Source organism: Carettochelys insculpta, chromosome 6, assembly GCF_033958435.1.
Source record: "Carettochelys insculpta isolate YL-2023 chromosome 6, ASM3395843v1, whole genome shotgun sequence".
NCBI lineage: Eukaryota > Metazoa > Chordata > Testudines > Carettochelyidae > Carettochelys > Carettochelys insculpta.
Window position 1 is genome coordinate 6,690,042 of NC_134142.1, and position 12,458 is coordinate 6,702,499.

Genomic DNA, 12,458 nt, shown 5'->3' on the forward strand with positions numbered 1-12,458 from the left:
GGTTGTAAACTAACATTAGGGGACCACAGGAGACTTTACTACACACATAAGTGGTCATCTGGCTAACTAAAATCATGCCAGGTTAGGGATGTTGCTGGACGAGAGTGTTCCAGTTTAGAGAAGACCAACCTGTACTATAGAGGCCCTGGACTCTTCCATCTTACTTAGAAGCTTAAAATGACCTCCAGAATCTGTCTCCTACCTTTCCCTATGTCCTTGTACCTACAAAAACAAGGTCATCAGATCAGTGGTGGGCAACCTGCAGCCCCCAAGGCATTTTGTTTGCTATTGCCCTCTCAAAGGGTTTGCCAGATGCTGCTGTTTTCCAGCTGAATATGTTTTTTTTTCCTACTGGTGTCACTGAGATGACACTCATGTAAAGCAAGGACATGTGAAGTAAGCAATGATGCACCCCCCCAGTGTTAGTGGCACAGCATGTTCCCTCTGCAACCAACTAAATCAGCACACTGCAAATTGTAGATATGCAAGCTCAATTAGCAAAACTACCATATCAGATGAGACAATCTTGGTTATGACAGTTTTGAAACTGATGCACAAGCTTAGGCTGCCCATTGTTGAGTTAGATACTTTAACGTCCCTGCTTGTTTTAAGAATTACTGCAGTTTTTTTAAATTATTTTGACACTGCTGTTGAAAGATTTTGCCTCACAATTTTTTCTATCACATGATTCAGGGTCTGCCCAAATGCATCTAACACGTACTTTTCAAAGATATTTCTAATTCTGTACAGATTTTATGGCATAAAATACTCACACTCTTGAGCAGCCAAGTTCAAATCCTTCTGTGTATGCCAAAGGAAGCCTTTGATTGCCAGTACTTTTCCCTCACTCACTGGTATTTCACTTGTTTTCATCAAACACTGTACCATAGTCTAAGCAAAACCAGGTTCTAGACTCGGACAAGGTGTAGGCTATTCTACACCAGTCTCAAAGGAGACTAGAGGCAAATATTTAGGGCCCATACTTACTTCAGTTCAAATGTAGAATAAATCATTCATATTTTACCATTTTTACCAGCACAAGACAAAAAAAATGCTTGGAAGAGGCATACAATTTTGAATACATACTTAATGTGAAAATCTACCCACTCTGAGTATCTGTTTTAATTGCATCACAACATCTAATTTTCAATCTTGCAGGTTAACTCAAACACACAGATATTATGAATCCTTCATGCTAAGAAAAACATTTTTCCTGTAAAATTTATTTACAAAAACTGCCAGTCTTTTGCACTGACATTTAAAATACAAATAATCTAACACACAATAAAATACATCCATAACAATACGAAATTAGTTCTGTAATATGTTGAAACAGAATGTTTAATTTCTTCATAGAGTATTGCAGAAATTTCAGACACCCTGAAGTTTGCTGAAAATAATAAAAACAGTATTTATTATAACATGCATGATTGTTTCTTGAAACCCATCCACTTACTGTTTTGCTCTTTGCTACCTGAAAAGTTCAATGAAGTCTCAAATATTTAAACAGACTTACTGCCTTGGGGTGGAGGGGGGCATTTTCTATCTTCTGGTCAGAGTTTCATGAACACTTCTGTTATAGGCTGCCTTAGTTTTATGATGAGAAGGAAGTGTGAGTGCCCCAGCATGTGAGAGGCACATAGGGGAAGGGAGTAGATAGGGGGGGTCACAGGCAATAAGTTGCCCACCAATAAGTTAGACAGTATTGTACTGGGATTTAATTAGCTCCAGCTACAACAAAAACTATATTAGAAACACTGTTACAGCAAACAGAAAATCCTATAAACAAAAAGGCAAACATTTTTCATGATTTAGGCACAATACAGCACCACCTCCACTGAAATTGCTCAGTGTCTGTTTTTTCACTGGAAAGTCCTGTTACTGGAAGGGTAAAGTGACAGAGATGCACTAGCTCATCAAACTGCACCAGACACTGCTCAGCCAGGGCTGTTGCCTACCTGCAGGCACTCTGTCAAGTACTGCAGTTCCCTCCCAGGGCAGGAGCAGAAACAGCCCAGTTGGTGGGGTGAGGGCAGGGAGAAAGGAAGATGCAGAGGATCACATGATAGTGGGCAAGAGCAGGGACTGGCCTTGGGGGAAAGAGGCAGGACAGGGACAGGTTCCAACACTACTGCTATAGTGTCCAGTTTTCAGAAATTAGAAGCTGGCAACCCTAACTAATTTTTTCAACACCATAGCTGGCTTTGAGGTACTACTTTGGGCCCAATTTTGTATTATATTTTGTAAATTTATGGTTTAATTGTAGAGATTCAGAATCCTGAATGCACATATATATATATATATATAACATATAAATAAGAAGTGTTGTTGGAACATTTGCACCCAGAGATTGTTACTGTTGTATTTAATAAATAAATAAATAAATAAATAAATAAATAAATAAAGTACAAATTCATGGTATTGGAAAACGGCCATTTCCTACCCTGATATTGTGTACATCACTCCCATTAGCTTCAATGGGAGCTTCTTGTTTGTTTCTGAATGCAAAATCTGACCTTTGCTTCTTGTCCCCCAGGACCCTAAGTATGTGGGCTAACCAGAGAAGATGTTCTTATTAAAAAATACATCCTTTTTTAGATCACTAAATATTCCTGTTCCTTCTAAGAAGAAAGCAAACAAGAAATAGTTATGTTCATCATTTCAGATCCTGAACTTTTTACCTGTCCTCTACTGTTTTGTTTGAGGGATAGAACACCTTGAATGAGAATCCACTTCTTGGAAAAGAGCCCTATAATTGAAAAAAAAAAAAAAAAAAAAATCAAAACATGTCAGCAGAACTTGTAATGTTACTGTGCAAAGAACAAAGTACAACTGCTTTCTTTTTGTTTTAACCACACAATAGTTGCCTTGCTATAGTTGGCCTACAGGTTGAACCTCTCTCATCCAGCACCCTCAGGACCTGACTGGTGCCAGATGAGAGAATTTGCCAGACCACAGGAGGGCAATATTGTCTAGCAGCATTACCAACACTTCCACTGCTTGCTATACTCTTAGAAGACATTTAAATTACAGCTAAATAATAGCACAGAACGCTGTGAGCCAGGACTGGTGACTATAAACAAATTTTATGGACGCAAGAGAAACTTGGCCACACCAATGATAAGGGGTTGCCTGGCTAACTAAAATCATGGGCTGTGTCTACACTAGCCCAAAACTTCGAAATGGCCATGCAAATGGCCATTTCGAAGTTTACTAATGAAGCACTGAACTACATATTCAGCACCTCATTAGAATGCTGGCAGCCACAGCACTTCGAAATTGACGTGGCTCACATACATGCGGCTCGTCCAGATGGGGCTTCTTTTTGAAAGGACTCCAGCAACTTCAAAATTCCCTTATCCCCTTATTCAGCGCTTCATTAGTAAACTTTGATATGGCCATTTGCATGGCCATTTCAAAGTTTTGGGCTAATGTAGACACAGCCATGCTGATTACGGATGTTGTCAGACGAGTGAGTGCACTGGATGAAGTGTTCAACCTGTACTAAGAATGCTTAACATAATTTCAATGAATAAATTCATTTGTAGAGATATACAGTTGTCTGTTTACTGGTGATGCAATATCCTTGTTATTGTAAAGCATAAAGTAAATCTTACAGGATTTATGCAAAGGCAGTCAGTATTGGTAACAGTGAAGGGATCATATTTATCTGCAATGACGATCAGATCTGGCACAGGGTACACTCTCAAGGTGTAATCATATGCCCAAAATACAGGGCTGACATAAAGTGGAAGTGGAGTCAGATGTCCTTGTGATAAAATACTCTTTACAAACTGGAAGACAAAAATAAAAGAAAAAATCAAAATTCATCTTTGACACCATTAGTTACCAATTCTCCATCTTAAAAGCAACTTAGAGATGCTTATGATTTTCATTTATTTCTCCTCTTGTTTATTAATCAGGGATGTGGTGAGGGCATGTGTTTGTGAAAAGAGCATCTACTTAAGCCTCACTAGAAGTCCTAATTCCTGGCTGCAGCACAACAAGTAATGGGGAGGTTTCCATTAACTATCTCAAGCAGTGAACAGCAGGCTCAGTGGCACACATAAGCCGTGTCTACACGTGCCGGCTACTTCGAAGTAGCCGCGCCAACTTCGAAATAGCGCGTGCCACATCTACATGTGGCGAGTGCTATTTCGAAGTTGAAATCGACATAAGGCGGCGAGACGTCGAAGTCACTATCCTCATGAGGAGATGGGAATAGCGCCCTACTTCGACATTGAACATCGAAGTAGGGCACATGTAGCCGATCCGCGTCCCGCAACATCGAAATAGCGGGGTCCGCCATGGCGGCCATCAGCTGAGGGATTGAGAGACGCTCTGTCCAGCCCCTGCGGGGCTCTATGGTCACCGTGTGCAGCAGCCCTTAGCCCAGAGCTTCTGGCTGCTGCTGCTGCAGCTGGGGATCCATGCTGCATGCACAGGGTCCGCAACCAGTTGTCGGCTCTGTGGATCTTGTGCTGTTTAGTGCAAGTGTGTCTGGGAGGGGCCCTTTAAGGGAGCGGCTTGCTGTTGAGTCCGCCCTGTGACCCTGTCTACAGCTGTTCCTGGCACCCTTATTTTGATGTGGGCCGCTTTGGTGTGTAGACGCTCCTCTGCAGCACCTACTTCGATGTAGTGCTGCCCAACGTCGACATTGAACAACAGCACCAGCCCTGGAGGACGTGTAGAAGTTATTCATTGAAATAGCTTATTTCGATGTCGCTACATCGAAATAAGCGATTTCGATGTAGCATTCACGTGTAGACGTAGCTATATATAGTCAAATTAGGGATGTAAAAGGTCACTGCTTAACCTTCCTTACCCATTAACTTCACACCAAGTGGCCTGTTGAGCTCAGCAACCCCAACTGGCAGGAACAGACCCAGCCACAGCAGCCCTGATGCAGGCAGGAAAGGTTGAGTACCTTACAGTTACATCACAATCCAGACTTCAGTAGGCAAAATGCAAACAGTAACCTTGCTAATATGGCAGGAGGGAGAAAGGTGTTTTTTCCATGAATACAGAAGATAAAGATTTGCGGTGTGTGCGCACACACAAAATGAAGATTTATAAATTTGACTGAATTGCTCATGAAACAAAAGGACTCCACTGTAGTGTGATGTGGTAAGAAAAAGAAGCCTCAGAAACAACAGGTCTCAAGTTGTGCAAGTCTCAGGTACCCAATTACAGAGCCACCATTCCAATCCCTGGAATACCAAGACACAACAAGTTACATTGTGCCATGCCACCATGCCTCTCGTTAAGTCAGAATCTCTTGGCACAATAGTCATTAGCAGTGCTTTTTTTTTATGCGCTGGTAGCGCTGGTACTTGCTGGTATTGAGTACTGGCACCTCGGCAGCCCCACCTGCAGGATTCGCTGGGGCAAGAGGAGCTGGCTGAGTACTGTTTTTTTTTTTTGTATTAAAAAAATGCATTGGCTATTAGTAAGTCCCTCAACTTAAGTGAGGGTTGCATGGTGATGTACCCTTGCATAACTCAAATTTCACATAAGTCCGGGGGGGTGGCTTTTTCCCCCGGCAGAATGCACATTCTGCAGGTGGGGAAGCAGGAGCACCTGGAGTTCCCTTTTGAAAAGTAAATCCTGGAGTTGGGGAGGCAGCTGGAGAGGGTAAAGCCTGGCGGTGGGTTGGGGCAGTGGGAGGGGAACAGGTGGGTTAAACCTGGGGTTGGGTTAGAGGGCTTGAGTTGAGCTGGAGCTGCGTGGCCCTGCTGTGAGTTGAGCCAGAGCTATGCCGGGCTGGGGGTCGGGGGGGTGAGCCAGAGCTACATGTGGAGTAGGAGGGGGGTGAGCCGGGGTTGCATGGGCGGAAAGAAGGGGATGAGTCAGAGCAGGGGGTGGGGGGTTGAACCCAGGCCAGGGGGAGCAGGATTTTGAGTTGTGCTTAGCTCATGTTAATGTGAGTTAAGTGCAACTTGAAATCATGCATTTCGAGGGATCACTGTATACACCAAGGACATTGGATTAGTAGAAAATTCCAAACTTGGGCAGATAGGCACATGTTCCCCAACCGTGGAATCCAGAGAGAGAGGGGGGACTCTGACCTCTGAATGCTTTCAGTCTGTGTTAGATCTTCAGTTATCTTACCATACTACTTACCTTTGAAGTAGTAACATTATATGCATTGAACTTTTGTTTAATAATATTTGTTCTCAGTCACCAAACACGGTTCTGTTATATATGGGTAAGTGATACCCAACTAATATGTATACAAATCTTGTATTTTACACAGTAAATCAAGGAAATCTTAAGAAGAAACATTGGGCATACTCTTAACTTACATGGTTTGGAATATCCAAGTTGCTGCTAGGAAAGCGAACGCAGTTTCTGCACATTTTATTTACTAAATCTTCACGAAAGATGATGATTTCTTGTGTGCAGTACTGAACTCTGAATAAAAAATACTGAATGAAAGCTTCCTAGTATTGGAATGAAGTAATAAGAGTTATGAAACCCTAGAAGATCATTTCAAAGTCAGTCAATCTCTTTTCTATTGTTTTTGTACCTACAAAAATTAGAGATAAATTTTGATTTAAAAAAAAGTCACAGTCTCCATCACATCTCCCTTCCTTTGAAATAGAGAAAAGTAAACACATTGGATCCACATTTTCGTTGTTTGTATTTCTGCTACTGAACTTTGAGATGAGGGAAGAATATAAGACAACTGCATGCTATGGACAGATACTAATTTTAAAAATTTTACACAAATGTCATTTCTCAATAAATAACAGAAAAAGTTATAAAGGTAAAATTAACCTTTTACTGCTAACATTTAAAATCTTACTTTCCCTCAAATACATTTATTGTAGCTTTCCCGCATTGTAAGGATGTTGCTTCCAAACACAAACTGGTCACTAACAAAACTGTATGAAAAACAGCAATAAGAGTTTTGCATTTTCTGGTTAATATAGAAGTCACCCATTTACCTGCAAGGATTTGTAGTGAAAACTGAAAATGGCACCCGCTGTCTGAATTCTCTAGTGATGTTTTCTGCTAGTGGCGGCCTACGACAAAGAATAGCGTATTTCACAAGTTTTGTATGCTCTTTAGCAATATTGTACTATAAAGTTCTTAAAATTTGAAAAACTATGTAGCAAACCTGCCTTGGCAAAATTGAACCAGGACCAGGGTCTTCCAGGCCAGGAATGAATACAAATCGACTGCTATAAACAATTTAAGACATAAATCATGGTTAATATAGTCCTAATTGCAATTACTTAAATTTAAGCTACATATTAGGAATCAAACTACAAAAATGCTTAAGTAATGTTACTCTATGGGTACCCATTCTGGTGACCAGTCAAGTCACCTGACAGCTTTTATTACAAATTCAGAGCATCCGAAGACGGAGAGGATGAATCTGACTATTCCTGCCTTTCCCTCCATGCCCCAAAATCCATGTAGTAGTTGTATTTATTTGCAGGACCATAGGAGCCTTAGTCATAGACTAGGGCCCCATTGTGCTAGGTCCTGTACAAACACAAAACAAAACAAATCCCTTGCTCAAAGAGCTTACACCAACATATAAAACAAGAGATAAGCGGGCACAGTGAGACAATGTGGATCAGCATAATTGGTGGTAGTGTCAGCAAAGCAGTAGCCTAGCCATTTCTTTCTGTAGGTATCACAGAAAGGAAAGTTTTAAAGAGAGTTTTGTAAGAGGTTCAGTCCCAAAGCCACAGCTAGAGGCTCTGAAAGACTACAGAAACAGAAACAATGGAGTGCAAAAAGTTAATTTGCAGGAGCTCCCTTTCTACTAATTTGCTCCTAAAATAATGGCTGTAGAAAGCTGTTTGGGGAAAGAGGTGGAAAGGAAGTGCATCTGTATCCAGTCAAAACAAAAAGTCTTGTAGCGCCTTAAAGACTAACTAAATGATTTATTAGGTGATAAGCTTTTGTGGGACAGACCCACTTCTTCAGGTCTGGAGAATACTGGTAAAGTTTTTAAAAAGATAGGAAAAAATGAAAAAAAAACCTGATGAATCAACTAGACAAGGGAGAGGAAATGGGGTAAGGGAGGAGAGAAAAGCCATTGCAAGTGTCTATTAAGTGGGATGCCTGTGATCACTGCGAATATCAAAGGTGGGGAAACTGTCCTAGTAATGCATAAGATCATTGATATCTTTGTTGAAGTCCATGGTGATAGGTATCGACCCTGAAAGTAAATTCCAGTTCAGATGTCTCCCTTTTTAATCTGGTGTTAAAAACTCTTTGTTTTAAAATGCACACCATTAAGTGTTGAACACTGTGTCCTGCCAAACTGAAATGCTCCCTTACTGGTTTATGTGTATTCAGATTCCGAATGTCTGATTTGCGTCCATTCAGTCTTTGGCAAAGTAATTGTCCAGCTTGTCTAATATACATGGCAGAGGAGCACTGCTGGCACATGATGGCATATATCACATTAGTGGAAGTGCAGGAGCGTGAGCCCCATGTAACTGACGTGGTTTGGTCCAGTAATGATGTCTCTAACGTAAACGTGTACAGCATTGGCAATGAGTTTTGTTGCAAAGAAAAGTTCCAGGATTAGTATTTGAGGTGTGGTGTGCGGCTGCTAGTGAGAATGTTCCTGCGGTTGGGTGTCAGTCTGTAGGAAAGAACAGGCCTGTCACGTAGGGCCTGTGAGAGTGCAGCATCACATTCCAGTACAGGTTGTAGATTGCTGACAGTGCACTGAAGGGGTTTGAGTTGGGGGCTATAAGTGATGACAAGTGGTGTTCTGTTATTAACCTTCTTGGGCCTTTCTATGAGTAGCTGGTTTCTGGGTAAGACTGTATCCAGCCAGTATTTCAAATGAAGCTTTCTGGGGCTTGCATAGCTTGACGACCCACAGTTCCGACTAGGAGTGTAAGACCTTACATTTTAATTTAAAAAATCCAATGTAAGCCCTGATCTCGCACAAAAGTGTGCATGGGTCAGGTCCCCACTGGGCAGTAGCCAGGCACACAAATTCACTTGAATTTCACTCTGGCAAGAAGATGAGCTGTAACTAGTCCACATGAAAACAATACCAGAAATGGAGAGTTGGTTTAACATTTGTTCAGCAAACACTAGCTCACCTTACACAGCTATCAAAGGGTGGATCCAAATCTTACACGCTTCCCAAAACAGTCATACAGCCTTCTTTCAACACTATGGCATGGTACTGCAAACAGCTGCACAACCATGCCTTGCCCATGGTAGTTAATGAAGTATTTAAAAGTCATCAGTACAACTATTCTGTTAATTTTTTTTCACATAACAAACATAACCTTTACCATGATGTAAGCAATTTGATGCTTACCTTTTATGAATGCTGGGATAGTCACATATTATGTCTGCAAGAGCTTTGAGGGAATCTGAAGTCAGAAAAAATGCCTTTAAAGCTTCCTTATGACATGGTCAGGACACTAAAATTATGTACTTCATGAACTAGTCATATGTTTTATATGTTTAATATATCTAAAAACACTCTCTCCTAAAACATTAAAAATGTAATAGAAGTGAGAAGGCAATATGTGTTGCCTATTTTAATGCACAAAGACTTCCATACCTTTTAGGGACTGAATTTGATTTTTTCCATATGGTGCAGATGAAAAATTCCCACAAAAGAAAAAGCATGTTGGAGGCACGGCGGAGTAACCTGAGAAAGGTATGTGAACATTACATTCCGTATTACAGTTTACAAACCATTACTTTGTAGTTTAGTATTTTTCAGTGATGAACAGGTCTCCCACTACTCTGTTTCATTAGCGTCAGGAGCTGGAGCAGTGGTTCCAGCTACAATATTGTTAAAGTGGCCAAGCGATTACTTTAAAGCAGGAAATGAACGAGACAACTTATTTATTGATTTATTTATACGTACACTCATCCCTCGGTTAACAAGTACTTTACTTACACGTACTCCCTAAAAGGAGGAACATATGTACAGTACCTACCTTTATGCCCTATCTAAGTGAACTTCCCCCACTTATATGAGCATGGTCCCTGGCCAGGAGCGGGCAGACCCGCAGACCCTTGGCTGGAGCCTTCTCTCTCCCTTCCCTCAGACATGCAGCTGTCTGACAGCCCTTAGGCTGGGGGAAGAGTGGGAGAAGCCTCTTAGCCTGGTTCCCTCCCCGGTGCTGGTGGGAATGTGAAACTCACCAGCCATGAGCTGATGAGCTTCCCAGCCCCAGGAGCCATGGGGAGACTGGAACCAGCCTGCACCTGGTTCCCAGCTCCTGTCACTCTGGGAGCCAGGAAACTGACCAGCCCTGGTGGTCCCTGGCTCCCCTCCCCTTGCAGGAAAATTCAAGTTACCCAGGGGTTGCTCCTGCAAACCCTGCATAACTTGAGGGTTTACTGTATTAGAACCACCCTCACCTGTCCTGCAGACCTCACCCTTAGCCCCCGCCAGGTTCCAAAGTGCCCCCAGCCTCAACCCCACCCCCAGCAGCCCCAAATCATCCCCAGTCTTAGACACCCCTGCACATCCCCCAACACCCCCAGCCTTAGACATTCCTCTTCCTCCTCCTCCTGCAGCCTCTTCAGTGGGGCTGCTAGGTTGGGTGGCTCTCCCAGCCCTCCTGCTCCCAGCAACTAACTCAAGTGTTAAGGTTTCAGCACCTAGGCATGAGGTAATTGCTATTATTAGTGAATAGTAACAAAAAGGAAGCCATGCTAGTCTATACACTATCAAAACAAAAAGCAGTCAAGTAGCACTTTAAAGACTAGCAAAATGGTTTATTAGGTGAGCTTTCGTGGGACAAACCCACTTCTTCAGACCATAGCCAGACCAGAACAGACTCAAGATTTAAGGCACAGAGAACCAAAAACAGTAAGCAAGGAGGACAAATCAGAAAAAGATAATCAAGGTGAGCAAATCAGAGAGTGGAGGGGTGGGGGGAAGGTCAAGAATTAGATTGAGCCAAGTATGCAGACGAGCCCCTATAGTGACTCAGAAAATTCCCATCACGATTTAAACCATGTGCTAATGTGCTGAATTTGAATATAAAAGCCAGCTCAGATGTTTCTCTTTCCAAAACGGTGCTATAATTCCTTTTCAGTAACACACATACCTTGAGGTCATTGACAGAATGCCCCATTCCATTAAAATGTTGATTAACTGGTTTGTGGATCTGGAGTGTTTTGATGTCTGTTTTGTGCCCATTGACCCTTTGTCTAAGGGAGTTAGAAGTCTGTCCAATATATAAAGCATCTGGGCATTGTTGGCACATGATGGCATATATGATGTTAGTAGAGGAGCATGAGAAAGTGCCCATGATTCTGTGAGTAACCTGGTTAGGTCCAGTGATGGTATTTCCAGAGAAGATATGTGGACAAAGCTGGCAGCGGGCTGTGTTGCAGGGAAATGTTCCAGGACTGGTATTCCTGGGGTATAGACTGTGGCTGTTAGTGAGGATCCTCATGAGGTTGGGAGGTTGTCTGTAGGAGAGAACAGGCATGTCACCCAGGGCCTTCTGGAGTGTGGCATCCTGATTAAGGATCGGTTGTAGATCTTTAATAATTCGTTGCAGTGGTCTGAGTTGCAGGCTGTAGGTGATGACCAGTGGTGTTCTGTTCTTGGCTTTTTTGGGCCGATCTTGGAGTAGCTGGTCTCTGGGTATTCGTCTGGCCCTGTCGATTTGTTTTTTTACTTCTCCTGGTGGGTAATTCAGGTTTATGAATATTTGGTAAAGTTCTTGTAGTTTTTGGTCTCTGTCAGTTGGATCAGAGCAAACGCAATTGTACCTAAGAGCTTGACTGTAAACAATGGATCTAGTCACATGTGCAGGATGGAAACTAGAAGGGTGTAGATAAGTATAGCGATCCGTAGGCTTTCGGTACAGTGTGGTACTGATCAGGCCATCCTTGATTAGTACTGTAGTGTTCAGGAAATGTATCTCTTGCATGTTGTAATCGAGGCATAAGTTGATGGTGGGGTGTAGATTGTTAAGGTCTCTGTGGAATTCCTCTAGACCCTCTGTACCATGGGTCCAAATCATAAAGATGTCATCAATGTATCTTAAGTAGAGGAGTGGTAATAGGGGACGAGAGCTGAGGAATCATTGTTCCAGGTCAGCCATAAATATATTAGCATATTGTGGGGCCATGTGGGTGCCCATAGCAGTTCCACTAATCTGGAGGTATAAATTGTCCCCAAAACGGAAATGACTGTGTGTGAGAACAAAGTTACAGAGGTCAGACACCAGATTGGCTGTGGTGGCATCAGGGATGGTATTCCTGATTGCTTGTAATCTGTCTTTATGTGGAATATTAGTGTACAGAGCCTCTACATCCATTGTGGCAAGGATGGCATTATCAAGAACTTTTCCAATGTTTTATAATTTCCTCAGGAAGTCGGTGGTATCTCGGATATAGCTGGGAGCGTTGGTGGCATAGGGTTTGAGGAGGGAGTCCACGTAACTGGATAGTCTGGTAGTAAGGGTGCCAATACCTGAAATGATAGGGCG

General features: G+C 42.3%; 1 protein-coding gene and 1 long non-coding RNA gene across 4 annotated transcripts in view; one reads left to right on the plus strand and one right to left on the minus strand.

Annotated features, from left to right (window-relative positions):
• LOC142014119 (uncharacterized) overlaps positions 1 to 2,785 on the plus strand; it is a 6,475-nt gene extending 3,690 nt beyond the window's left edge. Inside the window, exon 3 of the long non-coding RNA XR_012645869.1 lies at positions 2,537 to 2,785. This is a non-coding gene — a long non-coding RNA (uncharacterized LOC142014119). The remainder of the gene's footprint in view (positions 1 to 2,536) is intronic.
• POLE2 (DNA polymerase epsilon 2, accessory subunit) overlaps positions 1,372 to 12,458 on the minus strand; it is a 33,856-nt gene continuing 22,769 nt past the window's right edge. Inside the window, exons 12-19 of one of the 3 annotated variants that reach the window (XM_074996155.1) lie at positions 9,557 to 9,646; positions 9,308 to 9,362; positions 7,128 to 7,187; positions 6,951 to 7,028; positions 6,306 to 6,414; positions 3,618 to 3,794; positions 2,682 to 2,749; positions 1,372 to 1,390 (exon numbers count right to left, since the gene is read on the minus strand). In XM_074996155.1, the coding sequence (XP_074852256.1) occupies positions 1,372 to 1,390; positions 2,682 to 2,749; positions 3,618 to 3,794; positions 6,306 to 6,414; positions 6,951 to 7,028; positions 7,128 to 7,187; positions 9,308 to 9,362; positions 9,557 to 9,646 (656 nt within the window). Of the gene's footprint in view, positions 1,391 to 2,677; positions 2,750 to 3,617; positions 3,795 to 6,305; positions 6,415 to 6,950; positions 7,029 to 7,127; positions 7,188 to 9,307; positions 9,363 to 9,556; positions 9,647 to 12,458 lie in introns of those variants that run through there. The other 2 variants (XM_074996157.1, XM_074996156.1) reach the window with 2 other exon arrangements.